Source organism: Chlorocebus sabaeus, chromosome 20 (assembly GCF_047675955.1).
Source record: "Chlorocebus sabaeus isolate Y175 chromosome 20, mChlSab1.0.hap1, whole genome shotgun sequence".
Taxonomy (NCBI): Eukaryota; Metazoa; Chordata; class Mammalia; order Primates; family Cercopithecidae; genus Chlorocebus; species Chlorocebus sabaeus.
This window is the reverse complement of record NC_132923.1, coordinates 117,818,875-117,846,268: the sequence shown is the minus strand read 5'-3', so window position 1 is coordinate 117,846,268 and position 27,394 is coordinate 117,818,875. Positions and strand designations below refer to the sequence as shown.

The 27,394-nt window shown below is 42.4% G+C and overlaps 1 protein-coding gene across 5 annotated transcripts in view; it reads right to left on the bottom strand.

Moving 5' to 3' along the window:
- Window positions 1-23,618, bottom strand: part of UBR4 (ubiquitin protein ligase E3 component n-recognin 4) — a 138,613-nt gene extending 114,995 nt beyond the window's left edge. For 4 of the 5 annotated variants that reach the window (XM_073007766.1, XM_073007769.1, XM_007980280.3 and 1 more), the window contains exons 1-11: window positions 23,369-23,617; window positions 14,686-14,783; window positions 12,637-12,740; window positions 11,604-11,733; window positions 11,347-11,486; window positions 10,758-10,860; window positions 10,481-10,622; window positions 9,914-10,038; window positions 6,556-6,680; window positions 5,598-5,657; window positions 5,305-5,495 (exon numbers count right to left, since the gene is read on the bottom strand). In XM_073007766.1, coding sequence (XP_072863867.1) covers window positions 5,305-5,495; window positions 5,598-5,657; window positions 6,556-6,680; window positions 9,914-10,038; window positions 10,481-10,622; window positions 10,758-10,860; window positions 11,347-11,486; window positions 11,604-11,733; window positions 12,637-12,740; window positions 14,686-14,783; window positions 23,369-23,544 — 1,394 coding nt within the window. In that variant the 5' untranslated portion in view covers window positions 23,545-23,617. Of the gene's footprint in view, window positions 1-5,304; window positions 5,496-5,597; window positions 5,658-6,555; window positions 6,681-9,913; window positions 10,039-10,480; window positions 10,623-10,757; window positions 10,861-11,346; window positions 11,487-11,603; window positions 11,734-12,636; window positions 12,741-14,685; window positions 14,784-23,368 lie in introns of all 5 variants that reach the window. The other variant, XM_073007767.1, reaches the window with a different exon arrangement.
- Window positions 23,619-27,394: the final 3,776 nt, after the last annotated feature.

The window sequence follows — 27,394 nt, the reverse complement described above, 5'->3', positions numbered from 1 at the left end:
CCTTAAATCCCAACACTTTTGAGAGGCCAAAATGAGAGAATCACTTGTGCCCAGGAATTTGAGACCAGCCTGGGCAACCTAGAGGGAGACCCTATCTCTACAAAAAAATTAAACAGCTATCCGGGCACGGTGGCAGGTACCTATGGTCCCAGCTACTTGGGAGGCTGAGGTGCGCCACTGCATTCCAGCCTGGGTGACAGAACAAGACCTTGTCTTAAAACAAAAAATAAATAAATAGGCCGGGCGCGGTGGCTCATGCCTGTAATCCCAGCACTTTGGGAGGCCGAGACGGGCGGATCATGAGGTCAGGAGATCGAGACCATCCTGGCTAACATGGTGAAACCCCGTCTCTACTAAAAAATACAAAAAAACTAGCCAGGCAAGGCGGCGGGCGCCGGTGGTCCCAGCTACTCGGGAAGCTGAGGCAGAAGAATGGCGTAAACTCGGGAGGTGGAGCTTGCAGTGAGCTGAGATCCAGCCACTGCACTCCAGCCTGGGCGACGGCGCGAGACTCCGTCTCAAAATATATAAATAAATAAATAAATAAACAAACAAACAAATAAATCCTCCTGGAATAGAAGAAACTCCCAAATCAAAAATTTTGGAATTTAAACAATCAGTTCAAAGCTAATGGCATATGCAAAGATGCTGACTTTTAAATGTAGATTGAACTTTTAAAGAGTCATTGTTTTGAAAAGAAAAAGGTTAGAATTACCAACTTCTATAAAATATCTGGAAACAAATCTAAGAGAATAAAAGAGAGGCCGGGAGCAGCGATTCATGCCTATAATCCCAGCACTTGGGGAGGCCAAGGTGGGAGGACTGCTTGAGCCCAGAAGTTCAAGACCAACCTGGGCAACATGGCAAGACCCCATCTCTACAAAATATGAAAAACTTAGCCAGACGTGATGGTGCACACCTGTGGTGCCAGCTACCCAATAGGCTGGGGCAGAAGGATCACTTGAGCCCAGGAGGTGGAGGCTGCAGTGAACTGTATTCATACTACTGCACTCCAACCTGAGTGATACAGTGAGGCTCTATTTCAAAAAAAAAAAGAAAAAGAAAAAGAAAAGAAAATTAATTACATTCGAGTAAAGTGTTTCCCTCCTATCCAAAATGTCCATCTAACAAAAGGTTAATATATCTGATTTACAAGTTCATATAAATCAAAAAGAGAAAAGAACAACCACAAGCCAGACGCAGTGGCTCACATCTTTATCCCAGCACTTTGGGAGGCTGAGGCAGGAGGATTGCTTGGGGCCAAGAGTGAGGAAACCAGCCTGGTCAACGCAGCAAGATCCCATCTCTACAGAAAATTTTAAAAATTAGCTGGGCATGGTGGTGCACACCTGTAGTCCTAGCTACTCAGGAGGCTGAGATGGGAGGATCACCAGAGCCCAGGAGTTCCAGGTTACAGTGAGCTATAATCCTACCATTGCTCTATAGCCTGGCAGACAAAGTGAGACTCCATCTTTGTAAAAATAATAATAATAAAATTAAAAAGAAAATAATAAATACCAAAAAGAAAACCAAGGCAAAGGACATAAGGCAGTTTACAAAAGAAATACAAATGAGTGGCCAGGCGCAGTGGCTCACGCCTGTAATCTCAGCACTTTGGGAGGCCGAGGCAGGCGGATTACGAGGTCAGGAGATCGAGACCATCCTGGCTAACACAGTGAAACCCCGTCTCTACCAAAAATACAAAAAATTAGCCGGGCGTGGTGGTATGCGCCTGTGGTCCCAGCTACTCGGGAGGCTGAGGCAGGAAAAAGGCGTGAACCCAGGAGGCAGAGCTTGCAGTGAGCCGAGATCACGCCACTGCACTCCAGCCTGGGCGACAGAGCGACACTCCATCTCAAAAAAAAAAAAAAAAGAAATACAAATGACCAATAAATACATGAAATGAAATACAATCACACTAGTAATCAAAGAAATACAAATACATGAAATATCATAGCATTTTCTCCTCTAAGATAAGCAAACATGAAGACTAACGATACCCAGTGTCAAAGAGCATGGGGAAATGGGCATATAAGCACACAGCTGGTGTCAATGCAAATTAGTGTTACTTTTCTAAAGAGCAGTTTGAGAAAACATTTCCAGTGTTCAAATATGTGAGCCCTTTGTCCTAACAATGGCACTTTTGGGAATTCATCCCAAGAGGACAATTAAATTCCCAAAAGTTTATATTTCAGGAAGTTATCAAAGCAAAATTTATCAAAACAAGACATTTGGAACAATCTAAATAAGTGCTTAGCAATAGGGGAATTAGGTAACTATGGTATATTTACATAGTGGAATACTGCTGGCCATTAAAAACTTAGACATTTTAATAGTGTCACTGAAAAGATGTTGCAGTATTTCATATACACTGATCCCATTTTTGTAAACTTACATAGTTTTTATATGTGCACAGAAAAATGTCTGAAAGAATGTTTACCAATTTGAGTGGTAGAATTTGTTTTTACCTTTCCTATTTATGCCCATCTTTATGGCTTGTCACTTATACAACATACATGCATTCTTTTAAAATACGAAGAAACAATAGCCATTTTAAAAGCGTGACTGCGGCCAGGCGCAGTGGCTCACACCTGTAATCCCAGCACTTTGGGAGGCCAAGGCGGGTGGATCATGAGGTCGGGAGATCGAGACCATCCTGGTTAACATGGTGAAACCCCATCTCTACTAAAAACACAAAAAACTAGCCAGGCATGGTGGCAGGCACCTGTAGTCCCAGCTACCGAGTAGGCTGAGGCAGGAGAATAGTATGAACTCGGGAGGTGGAGTTTGCAGTGAGCAGAGATGGTGCCACCGCACTCCAGCCTGGGCAACAGAGCAAGACCCCATCTCAAAAAAAAGAAAAAGAAAAAAAGCATGACTGCTACTTCTAAGGATATACTTCTTGGCATTCTTTCATTTCCCTTTACAATGCCAAGAATGAAAATGGCCACTCATAAAATCACAAACTACCGTTTGCTCTGGAACACTCTCACCTCCTTACTTTGCCTAGTATCTATCACCTTACCATGTCAATACCAGTTTCAGATTTCAGCTTAATTCCTTGAGGAAGCCTGCTCTGATGTCCCTAGTCAGGTCAAATGCCCCTGTTCTAATACTCTCTAGATACAATTTGACATGGCCAGACAGTTTGGCTCATGCCTGTAATCCCAGTACTTTGGTATGCTGAGGTGGGCAGATCACTTGAGGCCAGGAGTTCAATACCAGCCTAGCCAACATGGCAAGACCCCATCTCTATTAAAAATACAAAAACAAAAAAAAATCAGCTGGGCCTGTAGTGCACACCTGTAATCCTAGCTACTTGGTGGCTGAGGCACAAGAATTGCTTGAACCTGGGAGGCAGAGGTTGCAATGAGTTGAGATTGCACCACCACACTCCAGCCTAGGCAACAGAGCGAGACTCGCCTCAAAAACAAAAACAAAAAAGACAGAAAAAGATATATTTGTATGGATATATACTTCATGTCTCTTGAGAATATGTCCATTTTTATGTTCATCACCGCACCCAGAACTAACACAGAGCCTGGGACAGAGAAGATGCTCAGAGGGTAATTTGTTAATGCAGTCCAGGCTGTGACCTCTTCCTGAAACTCCGGACTCACATATCCAACTGCCCACTCAACATCTGACATAGAGGTCTGACAGTCATCTTACACTCAGCAGGGCCAAGATTACGTTTTTATTTCTTCCCCTTCCTCCCACTCAACCCACTCCTAAACAAGTGTTTCTGGTATCAGTAAATTATACAACCCAGTGGCCTCAAGCCAAAAAATCGTGATGTCATCTTTTTCACACCCAACATGCAAGCCATCAGTAAATCCTGACAGCTGTACCTTCCAAATATATTCCAATTTGACCTCTTTTCTCTGCCTTTGCCACACCACCCTATTCAAGTCACCTTCATATCTCACCTGGAATGATGCATTTGATGCTAACTGTTCTCCCTCCTTCTTATCTTATGCCCTGCAGTCTATTCTCAGATCACTAATAAATCAGGTTGCATCTCTCCCTTGTTTAATCCCTCTAACGGTTACTGACTGCACTTGGCCCTAGATGATCTGGCCACTGGCTACCTGTCTGACTAATTTTCTACCACTCTCCCACCTTGGTTTCTCCATTTTAGCCACACAGACCTAGCTGATCCTCAGCAATGTCAATCATACTTCCATCTCAAACCTGAACAATTCTACCCCAGATACTTACCTAGCTCTGTTACCTCACATATGGTCTCTACACCATGTCTTTGGAGCCCTTTCTGGATCATCCTAACTAAAATAATAGCCCTGGGCTGGGCACAGTGGCCCACACCTGTAATCCCAGCACTCTAGGAGCCTGAGGTGGGCAGATCACTTGAGGTCAAGAGTTCAAAACCCTGCCTGGCCAACATGGTGAAACCCCATCTCTACTAAAAATACAAAAATTAGCTGGGTGTGGTGGCGTACACCTGTAATCCCAGCTACTTGGGAGGCTGAGGCACGATAATTACTTGAACCCCTGAATTGGAGGTTACAGTGAGCCACAATCACGCCACTATACTCCAGCCTGGGCAACAGAGGGAGACTCTGTCTCAAAAAAATAAAATAAAATAAAATAAACCCCTATGACTCTCTGGCCCCTTGCTCTGACATCTTTTTCTTCACAACATTTATATATGATTATAATCTACTCATTAGTAGATTTGTTCACTGTTTCTCCAGATACAAAATAAACTCCATAAAGGCAAGGGCATCACTTTGTTTAGTGCTTATCCTCAATGCCTAGAATAGGGCCTAGCATATGATAGGGATTGAATGAAAAAATAAAATCCAGAAACACCTGGGCTTAGAAAACGAAACCTGAACAGCACATTGGTCATATCTCTTCTTTCAGAGTTCGTCAAAACAATAGCAAATATTACAGGAAGCAAAACCAGCAGGCCCTAACAATATTCTCATCTTATGGGTTATATATGCAAGAACTCAACTCCAAGTCAAACAAGCCCGCTTTACAAGACAGAAACATGTTTTTCTGATTTGAACTTCATAAAATTCCTGAAATACACATTGCACAGATATTTTTCCCCTCTGATATTTGAGGAAATTGGACGAAAGAGAATGAGTGACTTATCTAAAAATCACCAAGCTATGTTGTGGAGATAACAGATCATGATCATTTTCTTCGTTGTTAAATTCAAACCAGGTAGGAAGGCAAATTTTCCTATTGATACGAAGTCATACTAGCTCCCTGTCAATATAAAATGTTAGGGAAATAAAACAAAATATAAGTTACAATCAAGTAGACACATACCCTTTTCCAGGCCCCAGTTTAGGAGAGCCCACTCCCTCTTTAGTACGAGAAAGGATGTCTCTGACTCGGAGGGCGGCCAGCGGGTCCTTCTCTTTCCCCTTATCAGCCAGTGCAGTAGGACTGAGGTTCAATATGAGGAAAAGGCTGTTTAACAAGCACCAAGCACCCAGCAATTGGAAATTCTGATAGTGCTGTTGTAAAAGGCACAAAATAAAAAACATAATCATAGAGATATTCACATCTCACAGAGGACAAGATAGTAAGTATGCGGCAGAGATAGATAAGCTTCTTACCTCACCACCAGCTCGGCGAGAACTGCTGATTGCTTGTCCAATCATGTCGTAGATTTCGAGCTGTACAATATCAAACAGACACAAAAATCTAAACAAGCTAACAGATTTCATTATAAATGTTAAATCCTACCCAAATCAATTTAACTTGAAGAGTTCAATATCCTCTTTTCAATGATACATTCCATCGCACTTTCCTTGACTTTCACATGGAGCTGACTCCCTCTTTTCATGTGGATCAAATGTCACCATCTCAGAAGCCATCCCTCCTCCCCATCAAAAGCAGCATGCGCAGCTCCACATCAGATCACTTTTTTTTTTTTTTTAAGATGGAGTTTCACTCTTCTTGTCCAGGCTGGAGTGCAATGGTGTGATCTCGGCTCCCTGCAAACTCCATCTCCCAGGCTCAAGCGATTCTCCTGCCTCAGCCTCCAGAGTAGCTGGGATTACAGGCATGCGCCACCACACCTGGTTAATTTTTGTATTTTTAGTAGAGATGGGGTTTCACCATGCTGCCAGGCTGGTTTTGAATTCCTAACCTCAGGTAATCCACCCACCTCCCAAAGTGCTGGGATTACAGGTGTGAGCCACTGCGCCCGGCCCACATCACTCTTAATCACAATGTATTGTTTCAGTGCACTTAATCACTATCCCATATTTTCCTGTTTACTGCATTCCCCTAAAAGTACACTGACACACAGCAAGCCCTCAAACGTATTTGCTGAATTAATGGCTAATCTTTCAAGTGTGTTCTACAGAGATAGGGAAACAGCAATATACCAAATCAACCAATATACCAAATCAACAAGCTGGATGCCTACCTCTTAGACCTACTAGTACCCAGGGAAAGTAGTGTGGAGAATACTTTAAGTTCTTTGTTCTATCATGGAAGAAAGTGGAACTGGCCATACTCCCTCATTTGAACAATCAAGGTTCCCTTATCCCCAGATCTTTGGCTTACACATTTCTGGACAATTGTAGCTGCGTCACTTTCATAGTCATCTTCTTTGGAGCTTGTGGACCCTGTCCGCACTTGCTGGGCACTACCCACATGCAGGATGGCCATGCAGGTTGCCACACTCACACCTGAAAAAGAAGATGCACAGGTCTCAGCCATGGAGTGCATCCAAGAATCCACCAAAGCTGAAACACAAAAGCACAATCTACCCACAAGCAATTCCATGATTTGATTACTTAAAATAAACACCATTAAGAGCAAGACTAAATAGGTTTACCATACAATTCAGTAACCAGACTGCTAGGTATTTATCCAAATAAGCTAAAAACTTACACACACACACACACACACACACACACACACACGAATGTCCTTCAATAGGAGAATAAACTGTGGTATATCCATACAATGGAATATTCGGCAATAAAAAAAAATGGGCTATTAAGCCACGAGAAGACATGGAGGAACCTATATGCATGCTGCTAAGAGAAAGAAGCCAATCGGAAAATCCGGCTTATTGTATGATTCCAACTACATGACATTCTAGAGAAGGTAAAACTAGAGAGAGAGTGGAGATCAGTGGTGTTACCAGGGGTCGAGGGATGGGGTAAGGAATGAATAGGTGGAGCAAAGGGGATTTTTAGGGCAGTGAAACTATTTTGTACAATATGGTAATCATGGATACATGACACTACATATTTGTCAAAACCCATAGACCTGTACAACACAAAAATGAAACCCAGTGTAAACTATGGACTTTAGTTAATAATAATATATCAATATTGGTTCATCAATGACAATCTTTAATTAAAAGTATTAATGATAAGAGAAACTAGCTATAAGGGAGAGGGAGTACATGGGAACTCTATAAACCTAAAATTGCTTTAAAAATAAAATCTAAGCCAGGTGAGGTGGCACAAGCCTCTAATTCCAGTTACTTGGGAGGTTGATGTGGGAGGATCATTTTCACCAAGGGGTTTGAGGCTACAGTGAGTTATAATCGGTACACTGCACTCCTGCCTGGCTGAAACACTAAGATTATGTCTCTAAAAAAAAAAAAGGAATAAAAATAAATAATTAAGGCTGGGCATGATGATTCACACCTGTAATCCTAGCACTTTGGGAGGCCCAGGCGGGCGGATCACCTGAGGTCAGGAGTCCGAGACCAGCCTCACCAACATGGCGAAACCCCATCTCTACTAAAAATACAAAAATTAGCCAGGCGGAGTGGCAGGCGCCTATAATTCCAGCTCCCAGCTACTAGGGAGGCTGAAGCAGGAGAATCACTTGAACCTGGCGGGCAGTGGTTGCAGTGAGCTGAGACTGAGCCACTGCATTCCAGTCTAGGCAAAAGAGCGAAACACCATCTCAAAAAAAATTACAATAATTAATTAATTAAATTTAAAATCTAGAGCCAGGCACAGTGGACTCAAGAGGCTGAGGTGAGAAGATCACTTGAGCCTAACAGTTCAAATCTAGCCTGGACAACACAGCAAGACCGTATTTCTTAAATAAATAAATAATAAAATCTAATAATTTGAAAAAATTAAAAATAAAAATAAATTTTAAGATTATGCAAAAAAATCCTATACCTGGAATTTCTCAAAGACATCATAGCCAAATTCCTTTCCTTAAATCAAATCCCAAGTGATCAAATTTTAACAAACCAGATTTGGGTAATCCAACTATGAATTTTTAAAGACTCTCTAGTCCTTACTGACTTGAATCACTTACTGACTGAGTACATTGAGATCCATGTGAGGGTAACGATATTCCCTGGAAATCAAAATAAATAAACCCCAAATTTAAAAATGGAAAATCAACAGTAGAGCATGAGGAAGCTCAATACTGGAAATTAGCTACAAGAGCACATATTCTCACATGTATCCTTAACTTTCTACTCTTAATGCTGCTGCCCTAGCTGAGGCCCTAAATGTGTGCTGCCTGAATGACTGCCAATTCCTCCTGAGTAGTTTCCCTGCCTCCAATATTTCCCCACACCAAATTACCTTGTACACTACTGCCTGAATGTTCTTCCTAAAATACAGCTCAGATCCTCTCACAGCTCAGAAGCTGTAACGGTCTCTACTATCTACAGGATACGGTCCAAATGACTTAGTCTGCATTTCTAATTGAGTCTTACTTTCTGTCCAATTATACAACACCCATGAATAGCCATAAAACCTACAGACTTACTTATACACACAAACACACACACACACACACACACACACACACACACACACACATAACTTATGCAGTACGTTCCCCCAAACTCTTGGATACTTTTTGTCTGCTTCTGCCTCTGCCTAGAAATAGCCAAGCCGAGATCCTACCTGACTTAAGATTCAACATCAAAACTCCTTCATGATTACTGCCTTTCTCAACTGAAAGCGAGCTTCCAAAGTACTTTCTCATCTCTCACTCAGTTTCTTTACTTATAAGTTATTTACTAACATCCTCTAAAAGATAGTAAGGTCCCTGAGGGAACAGATGCCTTTATCTTTATATTCTTATTCACACATAGATGTTCAAATTAAAACTGTTCAGAGAATGTAGTGAGATCAACCTCAGCAATTTCGTGGTGTTCCCCTTGGGAACAGGTTTCCAAGACTATCTGCTCAAATCTTCACTTGCAAAACCAAGTAAACTTCTAAAATCGCTATAACTTCCAAGACATACCAGAGATATGATATGTCTTGCAACTTTATGCCAAAGATCAGTGATCTGGGCTAAAAAGTCCTTTTAACAATAACTTAAAAGAGAGTAAACACCAGCTGTCAGACCCTGCTTCAAAGGCAGTAAGATCAACAGGAAGAAAGGAGATTTTATGAAAGCTTAAAGAATACCATTCTTTGCATTTATCAGTATAAACAGATACCACCTGTTCCACAAAGCCTTCTTCAAACCTGATCCCACAGCAAGACTCAACTTCTTTCTTCTCTGTGTACCCAAAATATTCTATACTTCTCTTATTGCCTTTAATACTGTTTTATATTATACTGTTTAGCCTTATGTGTTCTCTGCTGCTCAGATGTAGCCTCCTTGAGGGCAGAGACTACACGTAGTCCATCTCAATATCCCAACAGTCTTTGGCACTTTGCTTTTATATAGTAAATATTTAACATCTGCACATACTATAAAATAAAATATGCGTATAACGCAATGGCAGCAGTGAACCAACAGGACCATTTACAAAGATTCCTATTGAGTCCTCATTTCACCTTGATGGGACGTTAGATGATCCTTGAGGGAAAGGAGCAAGGGGGATGAGTAGAGTATTCAGAAGGATTTTCACGGTTTCCTGAAAGTATATCTGTGCTTGACGGAGAAAATGAGACCAAATATAATAAATTCTCACCTGCATACAGACAACTTAGGCTGAGGACTGTCACATCTTGTAGACGAGAAGGATTGAGAGGTTCCAACACAGGTAGAGAAAGGGTATCCAACGCCATAGTTACATCAATCACCAATGAATGAAAGCTGGAACACGACAGAGATCGACAAGTGTCTCTTAGAATCATTCACTTCTATAATGTGACAGTTAAAGCAATTACCAGCATGGGCCTGGCACAGTGGCTCACACCTAAAATCCCAACACTTTAGGAGGCCAAGGTGGGAGGATTGCTTGAGCCCAGGAGTTCAAGACCAGCCTGGGCAATATGGCAAAACCCTGACTCTACAAAAAATACAAAAATTTGCCAGGCATGGTGGTATGTGCCTGTAGCCCCAGCTACTCAGGAGGTGGGAGAACTGCTTGAGCTCAGGAGGTGGGAGAACTGCTTGAGCCCAGGAGACAGAGGTTACAGGGAGCCGAGATTGCACCCCTGCACTCCAGCCTGGGTGACGGAACAAGACCCTATCCCAAAAACAAAACAAAACAAAACGAAAAAAAGTAAAGCATGTGCACCGTGAAGCACCTTACCCATTACGAACAGCAGTGGCATCTGCTACTGTTGCAGGCATTATGAAGAAGGAATTAGCTAACACTGCATCTTGGAACCGATTGATATAGCGTAGGAAATATGGCAGGTTCAAACACACACGCAGTAGCTTCTCCGAGCCACCTAAATGAATGAAAACCACGACCTTACAAACAGGCCTTTGTCTGATGCTTGATTCTTATGCACATGACAGAAGCACACTTAAGGAATTTTTAATAGCCTAGAAATCAGCTTTCTGGTAACAGTTGAGAGTCTTACCAAGCTCTTGAAGACTAGCCACGTTCTGAGCTATGAACACATTCTTGGTTTTGATAGCTGAGGCTTGATCTGTAGATGACTGCTCATCACTTTCTCCTTCCACCTGAAAAGGAACATAAGGCCTGTCAAGATACTATTATCTCTTCACCAAACCAACTGTCAAAAGTGAGCAGTGGCTGCATGGATACTCTCCAGACTCCCCAGTTAATGATGGGAAAATTCCTTACTAATGTTGGAGAAAATACAAGTTACATTTCCAGGAGGAGGGAAAAAAACATACAGCTTTAAAATATATATATGTTCTATAACCAAAATGGAGTGAGGCCTTTATATAGAAAACTGTACATATACCTTACATTTGTTAATTTGCATTGAGAGAAGCCTAGAATGGTTGTCAAAACAGTAGTAACTGTGGACAGAAGAAGGAGTTGTGGTGAATTTTACTTGCTTTATTTTGTATTCCTCAATTTCTTTTGTCCCACAGACATGTATATCATTTTATATCGCAAACATAAAATACATCACTTTTTCTCCCCTAGTGTCATCATCTGTCCCACAAATAAGAAGACATTTGACTAAAGAAACTTACCAGAGTCTGTGTACTGATAGGTTGCGATGCTACAGTTCTAGGGTTAAAAACTGAGGTCAACTGGTTCAAAAAATTCATCTGTACCTCCTTTTGCCTCAACTCAGGACTTACTGGTGAGGCCAGCTCTTTCTGATCTTCCACTGCAAAATACAAAAGCAAAAAAAGCGCTGAGGAAAGTGCCACTAGAAGGCAAAGGTGCCATGGAAAAGGTGCCATGAGGGTGGTCATGTGATCAGATCTGTCAAAGGAACACCCACCATCTGAAAGTGTCTTCACTGTCTGGGGCAGCTTGGCGGATTTCATCATTGCTGTAAATGTGATAATTTCAGTTCTATCTAGTCGGCTACAGCCAGTGCACAGGCCCTTGATTAGAAGAATCAAGTGTTTCTGAAAAGAAAACAAATGCAGTGGGGAGAGCGGGGAGGGACAGCATTAGAAGATATACCTAATGTAAATGAGGAGTTAATGGGTGCAGCACACCAACATGGCACACGTATACATAGGTAACAAACCTGCACGTTGTGCACATGTACCGTAGAACTTAAAGTATAATTTAAAAAAAAAAAGGAAAGAAAGAAAACAAATGCAAATAGATCTTTCAGAAAATTCTACTCTTTTGGGAATTCTAACTGGCACAGGGTCAAATTTAGGTTCATATAAACACTAAAGCAAAGACTGCAAGCTGATGTCCTTAGACTGTACGTAGCTTGCAGATGTCTTACAATATTTTTTTAAAATTTGAAGTGAATAAAAAGATTCACATGCAAATCCAAACTTCTCACTCTCAAATAATTCACAGTATAGCAACTTTGCACCTCCATTCCTGCATGGCAATAGTAAGCCAGAGACAAATAGTGGTTGGCCCCTTTAGTTGGGGCCTGCAATCTTCTCAACTAGCGCACTTGACTCATTTTCTGTTACTTACCTGGCCAGCCTGGGCAAAATGGCAAAACCCTGACTCCACAAAAAATAGAAAAATGTCCAATCCTTGAGAAGAGTCTGTAGCCCCATGTACCAGAGGCCGGCAAAATACAGCTCCAATTCAACCACTGCCTGTTTTTGTAAATAAAGTTTACTGGAACACAGCCATGTTCATCATTTACCTATTAATCTATGGCTGTTTTCACACTAAAAAGGCAAAGTTAACTAGCTGCAACAGATAACATACAGCCTGCAAATGATTTTCTATCTGGCCTATTACAGAAAAAGTTCACTGACCTCTGCTCTACGCCACTAGTCAGTCACAATACTGCTTTGGAATAGGGCAAGAAATGGGCCGATCACTCTCACCTGGGACACAGCACAAGCCTCATCTGGATTCTCCAGACGCAGGAGAGAAAACTCGATTAGAACTTTACAGGCCGCTGCCACTGACTGAAGTTGGTTCCGGGGAACTGAGAAAGTAATAAACATTACTTAATTTCAGACTGCTCAGCCTTGGTCAAGAAATCAAGCAAAGTAAGTATTGAGCTTTATGTCCAACATTCCCAATATCATAACAATTATTCAGAGCCAAAAACCCAAGGGGTGAACAAAGGTATTTTAACATCAATAACTATCAGATCAATTTATCTCATATTTACTAGAAATCAGGATAACTGTAATAGGAAATACATCACACCAGTGCAAAGCACTTCAAATGTACTAACTCATCTAATTCTTAAACCAATTCTATGAGGCAGATATTCATATTATCCCTGTCCATTTTTAACAGCTGAGCTAACTAAATGACTTGACGAAAGTCACACAGCTAGATTTAAATCCAGGCAGTCAGCCTCTAGAGTTCATGCTCTTAACCACTAAACCAGGAGTGTGCAACCTTTTGGCTTCCCTGGGCTACACCAGAAGAATTGTCTTGGGCCACACAAAAAATATACTAACAGTAACAATAGCTGATGAGCTTTTTTTTAAAAAAAAAAAAAAAAAGACAAAAAAAAAATCTCATAATGTTTTAGGAAAGTTTATGAATTTGTGTTGGACCAAATTCAGAGCCATCCCGTGGCCCCAAGGCCGTGAGTTGGACAAGCTTGCACTAGACGATACTACTACTCCTTCCCAAGGATTCTAAAATGACGTCCTGGTCAGGCGTAGTGGCTCACACCTATAATCCCAGCACTTCGGGAGGCTGAGGCAGGTGGATCACTTCAGCCCAGGAGTTCCAGACCAGGTTGGGCCGGCATGGTGAAACCCCATCTCTACCAAAAATACAAAAATTAGTCTCATAAACCAATCTCAAAATAAATAAATAAATAAATGGATAAAATTTTTAAGTATAACTTAAAAAAATAAAATGACTTCCTTACATAAAGTTTCTCCAAGCTAAAACTGATTTTTCTGCCAGTAGCCAGAGCCTGTATTAAACAGTATCTGACACTGAAGGATTACTCAGTAACTGGAAGAATTGTCTTGGGTCACACAAAAAATACACTAATTCTTCAGTGTCCTTTCAGTTTACTTGCTTAGCAAACTATTCAAATAAACAAATATGGTGACTCCTGCCTGTAATCCCAGCACTTTGGGAGGCCAAGCCAGGAGGATTGCTTAAGCCCAGGACTTCCAGACCAGCCTGGGCAACATAGAGAGACCCTGTCTCTACCAAAAAAATAAAATATTAATTGCGTGTATTGGCTTGTGCCTGTAGTCCCAGCTAGGACTGAGGAGGCTAAGGCAGGAGAATCACTAGAGCCCAGGAGTTCAAGGCTGCAGTGAGCTATGATCACACCACTGCACTCCAGCCTGGGTGACAGAGCAAGGCCCTCTCTCTAAAAAAGCAAAATTAAAATAATTAGAATTCTTCAGAACTATTTGAGTCAAGATTTTAGAAAAGTGTAAAAATTCAGAAATGTAAAATAGGGCTTAGCCATTCTGGGGGTAGAAAAATGAAGAAACTAGAGAACTGAAGTTGAAATCCCTTCATATACCAGAGAACACAAGGGAGAATCCACATCCTCACCAAAACCAAATAGGAAATAGAGCCTTGAGTGGCTGCTAGCTCCAGAGGTCAGTATCCACCACCCTCTTCCCCAGGAAATTAACACACCAGTAATTACATGAGAAATCAATAAAATGCTTTGGATTAAGAAGGGAAAGGAGGTTGACTTAATACTTATAAAGCAGGTGTCCAAGCCAAGTAGTTTCAAAATTCCACTTGGTTAGCCTAGGTAAGGGAACCTCTGGAGCCCCATCCTAGCTGACAGTTGTCTCCACTCTTGGGTGAGCAGCTTAGGAGTGCTAAAACCTAGACTTCATTAACAACTTGTTCAGATACACTAACAAGAGGATAAACAATTCCCCTATTCACAAGCCCTCAAAAGGCAGGGACAAGAGTGGAATACTTACTGAGACTGCAAACTGTTGTAATATAGTGTGTGGAAAGTGCAACAAAAGATGAGTAGAATGGCTCATATTGCTTCTCATGGTGCAGGATTTCTGATTCACTGCAAAAATAATAACAATTCAGCCAGCATCTACTTAGCGCTTACTATGTGCCAGATACCCCTTCATGGATATTACGTTATTTAATCCTCACTACCTGGTAGATAGTATCATCAACCTATTCCCATTCAAGATTGGGAAAGATGGGGCGGGCGGATCACCTGAGGTCAGGAATTTAAGATCAACTTGGCCAGCATGGTGAAAACACATCTCCACTAAAAATGCAAAAATCAGCTAGATGTGGTGGCATGTGCCTATAGTCTCAGCTCCTCAGGAGGCTGAGGCAGGAGAATTGCTTGAACTTGGGAGGTAGAGGTTGCAGTGAGCCAAGATTACACCACTGCACTCCAGCCTAGGTGATAGAGTGAGACTCCATCCCAAAAAAAGATTGGGAAGGTGAAGCTTAGAGAAATCAAATTAAATATCTCATTCAAGGTCATCAGGCTTAGGAAGAAGCACAGACTAACAAACAGAAAACATTTTCAAAGTCAAGCAGAACTAATGAAATGCAAGTAAAGACCTAACAGGATACCAATCTGTTCTGTATTACTGGCTGGCAAAGACCGATCACTAATATGCCTTCATTATTGATAGCCAAAAAGGGGCAGACCAGAGTACTCAATATACTGTTAGTGGGAATACAGATTAAAGTAACCAATTTTAGACCAAATAAGGCTGGCCTGTAATGTGGTAACTTAAAAGGAATCAACAATTCAAGATAGGAAGTCATATGATGAGTGCTAAAATCCAAAATTCACTGGATAACAGAGTCATCCCCTACTCCATCCCTCTGACTGTAGACTAAAGCGAGATCACAAAAGAGTCAGTGATTTATTTTTTTTTCTTTTAACCACATCCTTTATCCTTAGCTGGGGAAATGCCCTATTCTGAAAAAATCTAGAGACCAACTAGGTTTAAAGGCTGGATACATTTAAAGTCATTCTATCAAATCAGGTGCTAATCCACAATTGATGAAACATGGGCTGGGCACGGTGGCCGGCCGGGTACGGTGGCTCATGCCTGCAATCCCAGCACTTTGGGAGGTAGAGGTGGGTGGATGACGAGGTCAGGAGTTCATTCAAGACCAGCCCTCGGCCAAGAAGGTGAAATCCCATCTCTACTAAAGTTACAAAAATTAGCAAGGTGTGGTGGTACACGCCTGTAATCCCAGCTACTCAGGAGGCTGAGGCAGAGGACTGCTTGAACCAGGGAGGCCGAGGTTGCAGTGAGCTGAGATCGGGCCACTGCATTCCAGCCTGGGCGACAGTGAGACTCCGTCTCAGAAAAAAAAAAAAGAAACATGAAGGTAAAGCAAAGACAAAAATATATTTTATTAAATGGAAAGAACAACAGTGTGGTTGAATAGTTTCCTTAGTGAGTCAATCCCCAGCAAGAAGTATCAACCTATGGCGGGACGCATTGTAGCTGGTGGCTGAAGCCTGTAATCCCAGCACTTTGGGAGACAGAGGCTGGGGGATTATCTGAGGCCAGGAGTTCAAGACCAGCCTGGCCAATATGGTGAAACCCCATCACTAATAAAAATACAAAAATTAGCCAGGTGTGGTGGCATCCGCCTGTAGTCCCAGCTACTCATGAGGCTGAGGTACAACAATCACTTAAACCAGGCAGGCAGAGTTGCAGTGAGCTGAGATTGTGCCACTGCACTCCAGCCTAGGAGAAAGAGTGAGACTCCAACTCAAAAAAAAAAAAAAAAAAGAGTATCAACCTAAGAAGGGAAATGTAAACAGAGTGAATACTCCATTCACTGCCTGCAAGACTATCTACTTGCCAAATGAACACAAGAGCCAAAAGGACAAGTCACTATTTGGAAGGTGCCAATGTCAGTGATGAATCACCTTAAATAACACTTGAAAGTCTGGCATTGCAAGCACTTTGCTATATGCAGAGCAAGGATAAATGGGTATGTATCAAAGATTAGTCCCTAACTCAGAATAACTCCTTCACCAAGAAAAAAAAAATATTTACGGAGCATCTGTGATGTGTGCAAGGATCCTCCCGCTAAGTGAGGGTCATTTTCCATTTGTCAGGGTACAAAAAAGGAGAAAATAAAAACCTTTCTACAACAAGTAGCATTCAAAAGTTCCTGGTGACTAAACACAGTTTTAAGGCTCACATGTACAGCAGAAAACTCCCTACTAAATCCCCGTTTCTACCTCATATACTTAGTTTTTCCTTTACTTCCAGCCTTATGCTTTCCTTTTTTGAGATGGAGTCTTGCTCTGTCACCCAGGCTAGAGTGCAGAGGCATGATCTCAGCTCACTGCAACCTCCGTCTCCCGGGTTCAAGCGATTCTCCTGCCTCAGTCTCCCGAGTAGCTGGGATTACAGGTGCGTTCCACCACGCCCTGCTAATTTTTGTATTTGTTTTAGTAGAGACGGGGTTTCACCATGTTGGTTAGGCTGGTCTTAAACTTCTAACCTCATGATCCACCCGCCTCCGCCTCCCAAATTGCTGGGATTACAGGCATGAGCCTCCACACCTGGTCCCACCCTTATACTTTCTTATTCGTTTTTCTAAGGCTTTCCCACTCTGACATTTGATGTTATTTTACCGGATTTATTTACCTTTCCTGATTTATTTCCAAAGTTCAGAGCTGCTTACCCTCACTTTTTCCAGCTGAACAGGTTTACCAAATCTAAGAGAAATACTGCCCACCCAAAGGATGGACTTAGCCTATTGCTTTCATACCAATTCTGAAAATGAAATATACATTTAAAAATATATATAGGAGTAAATTCATTTAATTGCCTGGCTCAGTATCATCCTATTGTGATCTCATGAACCCAACTTCCTCCCCTAGAAATACGTAACATCCTTATTCCAATAAAGAAACAGGAAGAATAATGCATTTTGGGGAAAGACAGACATTGGCAGAGGAAAAATGGAACAATCTTCAGTTCTACTTAAAATGTGCATTGGACAACTAAGGATAAACCTGGGAAACAATTGGTTTTGAAGACTTGAAGGAGGAAACAAGACGTAACGGACATTGTCATAGCTCTTGATTTTAAAGAAACAGTGTGCATGAGTCAGCTCATAGGGATGTGCTGCCATAACTTCCAACCTCACTCTCATTCCCTGAGAAAATGATAGACACCAAGACACCAGAGAATAAGAAATGGAAAAACGGAACAAAGGACAAAAAGTTGAGTAGGAAGGAGAAGAATGAAGAAATGGAAGCAAATATAAAGTACCGGAAGGAAAATAAAGAGATAGACGTGAAAATATGCTTTGCTCTAATTGGTCAAGTATCTTCCTGAATCACCTGCCACTCCTAATGAACTGCAACAACAGTACCGCTGAGCCTGAAACACTGTGGATAGACAGAGAATCTGAAGCTTTTATACTCTATACCAAATAAATGTGATGCCGAGTACAAAGGGAAACAGCAGCTAAGCAGAGAGGTCAGAGAAATCCAATTTGATGTGTAAGTGAAAAAAGAACTGGCAGCGTCTGGAAAAATCTAGCTCTTTTTAGGAAGAAATGGGAATCTGAGGAGTGGCATCATAAAAGACTAAAGATTCACCTCCCTTCTCCCTCTTCAATATCATACTATCAATCTTTTTTGTAAATGGTGGAAATTTCACAAGCTCCTTTCTCAAGTATATATACAATCCATTATGCTTATTCCTATCTTTCTATCTATAATCTGCTGCATGTTAACTGAAGAACTCAAAACTGTCTTTCAGATACTTCCCTCATACTCTTGACAAATCTGTGGTTAATGTGAAACTAAGACATAGAAACAGGAGTCAAAGACTAATCTCACAATCATTATCTATCTTTTGGTGATGGGCTTTTTTTTTTTTTTTTTTTTCCTTTAGGTCATTTATCAATTTACATCCTACTGCTTACAAATTCAAAAGATCACAGCATGAGTGCATCCCTTTCTTCCCTTCAAGATTTTTAGGAAATAACTGTGCATTATCTAGTGGAAATGTTGTAACAGTCTCCCCCTTCCAAAGTAGGTCTCTTTGCCCTTAAATTCAAGCAAACATCTGGAAACAGAAACCTCAAACAGGTTTATCATTTAAAAGGCCAGGTCAGCCCAGAAAGAATTGGCTCAGAGAGAAGGAGCATATTTCTTTTTATCTACAAAGAGTCAGTCAAGCTGTCCAATGATAACCATGCTCACCAGCCTATCTTGCACAGAGTTAAGAAAGGAATTATCTATACCTTAACACAAAAGGCTACATTCAGCAATGATTATACTAACTAATCCCATAGACGGCATGTGCTCCATTGAGCTAGTTCTGCTCCATTTCTGGCTTGGAAAAGTAACAGTGTGTTTAAAATGTTCTTTAAACTATGTATTAAGTAACAGTGTTAGAAAGAGTTTAAACTGGGCCTAGTGGTGGGAGCCGGTAGTCTAGCTAGCTACTGTAGCTACTCAGGAGGCTGAAGTAGGAGCATCCCGTGAGCCCAGGAATTTGAGGCTACAGTAAGCTATAATTGTCCCACTGTACTCCAGTCAACAGAGGGAGATCCCATATTGTTTTCTTTTGTTTTGTTTTTTAGATGGAGTTTTTATCTTGTTGCCCGAGCTAGAGTGCAATGGTGCGATCTCAGCTCACTGTAACCTCCGCCTCCTGGGTTCAATCAATTCTCCTGCCTCAGCCTCCCGTGTAGCTGGGATTACACGCCTGGCTAATTTTTTGTATTTTTAGTAGAAACAGGGTTTCACCATGTTAGCCAGGCTGGCTCAAACTCCTGACCTCAGGTTATCCTCCCGCCTTGGCCTCCCAAAGTGCTGAGAAAACAGTCGTGAGCCACTGTGCCCGGCCAACCCTGTCTCTTAAAAAAGAAAAACTATTTTAGTAGTCTTTTTAAGACACGCTAGCTAGCTACATGCTATGGGAAAAAATCTGCCCTTTAAGTAAATTCAGATATCTTTTTCTTTTAAAAAATCTAATGACTTGAGAGTATGCTTTCCAACTTACCCACGTTGATCTATTTCTCCTCTGTTTCAGTTTGGTTGCAAAGTCCAACTTAAGAAACAGGGGTTAGACCTAGGAACGTTTAATCTACCTTTTCTTCAAAAGGTCAATTTCAACTATCAAAAAAGGTAGAATGTGGTGTACTGAGGAGTCGAGCACATCATCGTTCTCAATAGTCAAGAGGCAAATACAATGGATAAGCAGGCTACCAGGTAGAAAGTAATAGCTGGCATGATGGAGCCAGGATATCAAAAACGGAAGCAGAAAGTAGTAGACTGCAACAGAAAAACAGATGGTCCCTGGTGACAAGGAAGAAAAAACATGGCAGGCTTAACAAGAGAAAGAAACCAGGAAACTGCAGAAGATGGCAGTGGCAAGCACAGAACTAAAGTAGCAGCCTAGACGTCTCAACCTCTGATTAGCTGGAAAACAAGGACCACCTCAGCATCTACAGTGTTGGCTTTGATCTGGTACTATAGCTTCCTAAGCAAGACGTACTCCCACAATTCTGAGACCTTTACTTTTTGGAAAGACAAGTAAATAAAACCTTTGGGCCGGGTGCAGTGGCTCACGCCTGTAATCCCAGCACTTTGGGAGGCCAAGGCAGGCGGATCACCTGAGGTCAGAAGTTCAAGACCAGCCTGGCCAGCATGGTGAAACCTCATCTCTACTACAAATACAAAAATTAGCCAGGTCTGGTGGCGCACGTCTATAATCCCAGCTACTGGGGAGGCTGAGGCACAAGAATCACTTAAGCCTGGGAGGCGTAGGTTTCAGTGAGGTAAAATCATGCCACTGCACTCCAGCCTGGGCGAGAGCAAGACTGTCTCTAAATAAATAAATAAATAAATAAATAAATAAATCTTTTGAAAACCAGAATAATGATAGCAGGGTATAATCTGTGTGCTCCAAGCTAGGGGTTAGCAAACTATGGCCTGCAGGCCAAATCCAGAAACTCAGCTGTTTTTGTATGGCTAACAGCAGTTGAAAAAAAAAAATCAAAAGAATAGTTTGTGACATGTAAATATCACATGAAATTCAAATTTCACTGCCCACAGACACAATTTTAAACACAGCCATGCCCATTCATTTATGTATGGTGTGTAGCTGCTTTCACACAATGATGGCAGAGTTGAGCAGTCCACACAGAGACCACACGTCCCAAAATTATTTACTATCTGGCCATTTACAGGACGTTTGCCGACCTCTGCTTTATAACAAACTGAACACTTGATACATTTAGCCGTTCTCACTGTAAAGAACTTGTAAGCCAGGTATTTCTTACAGAAATTTTTCTTTAGATCATACTCCTCTCACACAGCCTGCAGAGGACACACAGGCTTTCAAAGTTAACTGAGCTCCAAAAACCAGAAGACTTAAAAGATCTTGCCTTCCGGCCCGGCACAGTGGCTCACGCCTGTAATCCCAGCACTTTGGGAGGCTGAAGAGGGTGGATCACAAGGTCAGGAGATAGAGACCATCCTGACTAACACGGTGAAACCTCGTCTCGACTAAAAATACAAAAAATTAGCTGGGCATGGTGGCACGTGCCTGTAGTCCCAGCTACTCGGGAGGCTGACGCAGAAGAATGGTGTGAACCTGGGAGGTGGAGCTTGCAGTGAGCTGAGATGGCGCCACTGCACTCCAGCCTGGGTGACAGAGCAAGACTCCATCTCAAAAAAAAAAAAAAAGAAAGATCTTGCCTTCCAATAAATGCATTACCAAAGAGCCATCAGTTTGGACTTATTTTCTAAACCATAAAGAGGGATCTTATTAACGTCTACAAATACAACTCTTGATTATCTGTACAAACAGACGGTATGGCAGAGACCACTACCACATATATAGCAAAATTCAAACCTAGTGATGTATTTGGTTGGAGAGTGTTCCGTAAGTATTACAGCTTTAAAGGCATGGCCCCCAAATACAGGATTTACGGAAGGGTATCAACAAATTATTAATACTTTATAAGCTATCCAGCTCATGTACAGAAAAACATAAAAGCAAATGTTCTAAAAAGACTGGAACGTTACTGATTCTACATAACATGAGTATGAGTCAGGAAAAATATACTGCCAATCCAAACGTTTAAAACAAAAAGCAGCTACATAATTTGAAAGTAGCATATTTGAAACCTGTTTACATCTTCAGAACATTCCTGGCCTGATGATCAGATAAGAAAACCCATCTGTAAAGCTGACTGTGAAGTTACCAAACCCAACCATTATTTTATTACAATTTGTTAAAAACTCTGCATACAGGTCAGGCACGGTGGCTCACACCTGTAATCCCAACACTTTGGGAAGCCGAGGTGGGCGGATCACAAGGTCAGGAGATCGAGACCATCCTGGCTAACATGGTGAAACCCCGTCTCTACAAAAAATACAAAAAAGTAGCTGGGCGTGGTGGTGGGCGCCTGTAGTCCCAGCTACTCGGGAGGCTGAGGCAGGAGAATGGCGTGAACCCGGGAGGCAGAGCTTGCAGTGAGCCGAGATCGTGCCACTGCACTCCAGCCTGGGCGATAGAGCAAAACTCTATCTCAAAAACAAAACAAAACAAAACAAAACAAAAAAAAACTGCATCCAAAGGATTACAAGCCTAACAACAACAAAAAGCACAAAAGCAAGCAATTTGTCAAACCATGGGCCTCCTTTGAGTAACAAATAGCAATTTCTAACCTCTGTAGAGCACCTAGATATACCCTTGTCATCATGAAGCTAAAATGACCCAGTTAACAATTGCAGGGAGTTGCTGAAATGAGGTATGGCTAGAAAAATGAAAGTCAGTCTGGCTTTAAAAGCAAAAGTCTACCATTAAACTAATGAAAGACTGCTCTGAGCACAGTATGTCAGGAAAAGGAAGGCACTCTGAGATCACTATCTGTGTACCTATATAATATTCTCTCAATAGCTAAGAATCGCTGTGCAAAAAGACAAAAACACACAAAAGGAAACCAATAGATAGTACCGTTTGTAAAAGAATGTGATGATATTTTAATGCAAGGGGGATGGGAGGCAGAGAGAGAACACACACACCACACATCCTCTGGGAAACGGACCTCTCAGACTCACACACTGAAATGTTTTTAATCAAAGACCGATACAGTAGGAATGCACAAGAAGTGCAACGTAAAAAGAGGTCATCAATGGTAGCTAGTGGCTTTGGTCACAGAAATAGCACGTGCCCCCACTGATTACAGCACCGCGGGGAGACCGTTATTAAATTATACCGTACGGCTCCGCTCCGGCCCAGGCTAGGGGAATGAGTGCGGCGGGCGAGAAATGCAAACTCATCTGTGACTTGACCCAAGGGGCAGCCCCGTGAACATTCCCTTAAGAGGGCGAATGCATCTCAAAGTCACTCTCAACCGTGCCCGGCCACGCCCTCCCGCAAGGGAGGCCGCAAAAGTTTTGCTCGAGAGGGGAAACTGAGGTAGAGGTGATTTACATGGGTTGGCGGAAGGAAACCCGGGCAAGCTCTAGTCTCCCGGGACCCGGGAACCCCGAATCCGTGGCTGGGGCGGGGATCCCCAAGGGTCAGGGGGCGGCTCGGGAAGCGGGTCCAGACGATCCGGCTCGAAATCCCCTCCCCCCCGACGGCGTCGCCCGCCGGAGCCGCCGCCCGGTACCTCTCGATGACTGAGGCCACCAGCTGCGGCAACTCCTTCATCTCGAAGGCGGAGTAGGACGCGGACAGCAGGGGCCGCACCGCCACCTCCCAGCCCGGGGTCGTGTCCGCCCCCGTTGCCGGGGTCCCGGGCGCCGGCGCCGCTGCCGCCGCCTCTTCGCCGCCGCTTGTCGCCATCTTCCGTCGTACTACTGCGGCTCCCTCCGGGGGCTTGCCACCGGCCCAGCGCCGCCTCCCGGGAGGGGGCGGAAGTGACGCAATCTGTCGCGTCGGACTGCGCGCCGCCGTCATGAGTCAAAAACGCGACCCGCGGAACGGCCTTTCCCCTCACCCGGGTCGAGCCGCCGCGAGGCAACGGATCGTAGTCGCTGCGCCTGCTCAGAAGGTAGCGCAGCGGGGAAAGGCGGGAGAGCGTTAACTTCTGAGCCTGCGCGGTGGGAGTTGCTTTAGCAGGTGGTAGCGACTTGGCTTCCGGGCAGCGGGGAAAGGTGAGTTTGGGGCATGGGTTCAGTGGGCAAGTCTAGGGCAGCGGAATTGACTACGCCTCGGCGAATAGAATGGCCCTGGCCTGGGACAGCTAAGGACGAGGAGAGGAGACCGACCTAAAACGCTTTCACCCGCTTCTTGCCCTGCCTAGATCCCCCCGATAGTAATACTAAAGCGCGCCACAGCTTACAAAGCTTTCTCCCTCCCACACCACCTTCTAACCACTGATCCATATTCCCTTCGCGCTCAAATCTCTTCTGTTTGGATTGCCCTCATTAACAGTCTTACCAGCTCGTACAGTGCATCCCTCTTTGTAATTTGCCACGTATGGTTTCGTGTTCCCCTTTTTTTCTACTGACAAGGAAAGAATGTAAGCTTTTATTCACAGATATCTGAGACTTTGGCGGTAAAATGATCTGGCTGCAGGATCTAAGAGGGAAAAGCAGTTTGCTCGAGGAGAGGTATTCGTGCCTTAAGAACAGTCCTGTGTGTGAGATATTGGTGGACAGCTTCAAGTTCTAGACTTGTGGCCTGTGGTCTACAGCCGGCCTAAATAAGACTTCGAAGGAACTCTGAAGACGGTTTCAAGTTCCTAAAGCCCTGAAATTCTCCCCCAAGTTTAGGAAGAGCTTTTGTTCTTGGTGTGTAACACTGATAAATGAATTGGTACCTAGTGATTAATCTGCACTTTTATTATGACATACTTTACCTTTTTTGAGACAGGATCCTGCTCTGTGGCCCCATAGCCCAGGCTGTGCAGTGGCAGAGTTGCAGCTCGCTGCAGCCTCCACCTCCCTGGCTCAAGCGACCTTCCAGCCTCAGCCTCCCCAGTAACTGAGACTATACAGGTGCAGGCCACCACTCTTAATTTTTGTTTGTTTGTTTGTTTTTAAGAGACAGGTAGGCCAAGCTGGTTTCAAAGTCCTAGGTTCCTCCCACCTTGGACTCCCAAAGTGCTGGGGTTACAGGCTTGACCCATGCGCCCAGCCTGCATCTTTGCATTCGAAATACAATTCTGTCAAGTTAAAGCCAGTCTTAGAGGAAAATGGGGCTTCGATGACAGCAGTAGGGGTTTTCCTTCAGTGTCTACTTACCAGAGGATAATAATAACAGCAAGTTTCTTAAACATAAAAACATCAGAAATGAAAAAGAACTTCCCATAACACTATAAATACTGCATTATTTCAAGATACTGAACCAGAGCCCTAAAGAAAGGCTGGAGACCCAGAATTTTATAATGACTTTGGGACATTAATTTTATTTTAACCAAAGGACAAAATTAATCTGCAAAGACTGTCTTGGAGAAATTTCAGGAAATAAAAGAGCAAATGTTTCTGCTCTCCTCCTTTCCCTCTCCGAGAGAATAAAAGGCAAATGCAAACTATCACAGGGAAATTTTCACCTGTACCTAAATTATTTATTATATACTTTATATTTCTGGTTAATAGATTAGGAGAGAGCACTCCAGATAAAGAACTTCCCTTATAAATGCCACATTTATTTCAGTACTGGAGGTTCGGTCTTGTGTTGCCACAGAAATTTGGAATGGCATCTATGTTATAAATTTAGATGACAAACAGACTATTAAAAGACTTCTAGATGAAACACATGCTTCTAATATTCTGGTCCAGAAAATAAGATAGAAACTAAAGAATAATAAATAACTTTCATGAATTAACTGAAGGACTTAAAATACTAGTTCCATTCTAATAAGTGCCTGCCAAGGAACTGAAATTGAAAATGATCAAAGACATGATACAGTCATGTTACAGGGAATTCAATGAAGTAAAAATGGCAGACATTGATGAATGATATGGTTTAAAGATTTGTGTAGAAGTAGTGATGAGGAGGCCTGCTGGGAGCTGGAAAAGTTCTGTACCTTGACACAGTTATGTTTACATGGATATGCACACAGTAGTCACTGAGCCATGATTTGTACTTATGATTTGCACACTTTGGTGGTTGTAAATTGTACATCAATCTAAAAACAAATGAGGTCAGGGTGCCTCACTACAGGAGCTTCAAAAGCAGAACATCTTTTTTCTTTTTTTTTTAAGCCATCTAATAGAGTTGCTTGAAATAAATCCTAATAGATACAATGTTTCTAGAAACAAGTAAATGAATAAACCTTAGCTGTTACCCCCTAGGAGCCAAGAGAGGTCAATCTGTTCTCAAGCTTTTACAAAGTTACAAGAACAAGTAATCAGTGCATATTGTGTTGAAACTCCTATTGCAATACTGAAAACTGCAAATGGAGAGTAGCTCCTTTTTGGTAATTCACAACAGAGCTAGTTTTCAAATTACCAAGAATATAAGGAATTAGATTAGAAGCCAAATTTAATTTAGAATTATGAGACATTATTTGTAACCCACAGTATTATTTTTTCCATGATACTTAACAGTTCACCCAGTATGACCTTAAAAGGAAGAAGAAAACACGCATTGCAGCCTTCTTGGTTTAAGAGCGAAAAAGAAACAATTTTGGTAACTGTGGAGGGACTAGAATACAATGTCACTTTAAGAAAGTTTTGACCCATCAGATTGAGAGACAGAGAGACAGACAGAAGGAGAAGGATAAATCAAATGTGGTAAAATGTTAACCTTTGGGGGATCTGGGTGGAGGGGATCTGGGAATTCTTTGTACTATTGCAACTTTTCTGTAAGTCTGAAATTGTGTTGTCAAAAGAAAAAGTTTATAAATACTTTATGATCCATTTGCTTTATAATTAGGAAAACAGAGTATGATGACAGAGAGAACCTACTGTAGGCCTGATACTTAACAGAAGGAAAGTAGTTTACATGTAAACTCTGGGAAAAGTGGAGCCAAATGATTACACTGTGTGTATCCTTTAGCATTGTTTGGGGTGGGGACATGGGGGGTCAGTGCGCAGAGAGGGACTGTTCTGGTCTCCTTGGAAGGTATGTGCCTATAGTAAAAAGCATGAGTAAGATATCACATCTCCTAACTCCATAACAACCAAGCAAACTTATAATAGCATTTTAACTTATATTGAAAATAGAGTTTTTAAAGTTAAACTCGTGTGCTTAACGATGGCTTGACCTTGACTAGAAAAATTAGACCCGGGCACTTAGAAACTTAGAAAAACAACGCTAGCTTAGGCCACTTAAAAACTTAGAAAAATAACACCAGATGGCCATGGAAACATCCAATATTCCCGGAATGTAAACAGAAAAACAATTCCAGGAAAAATCCTCATGCGGTCCCACCCCAACCAATCAGAGAAAAACACCTTGCTCAGGCCATAGCTGGTCTGCCTCAACCAATCAGGGAAAAACCCCTTGCTCACGCCATAGCTAGCTCCAATCATTTTAAACCTTAAGCTTTGTTTGAATTTCGCGCCTTAAGCTTTGTTTGAACCTGTGGTGTTTGCCTATATAAACTGCCTGTACCAAGCAATCGGGGTCCTTTGCCACCTTGGTGCAGGGGACCCTAGCGCACTAGTAATAAATCTCTCTGCTGTGACTACTGTGTCGAGTGGTCTCTCGCGACGACCCCCTTTCCCAGGAAGGAATCTAAATC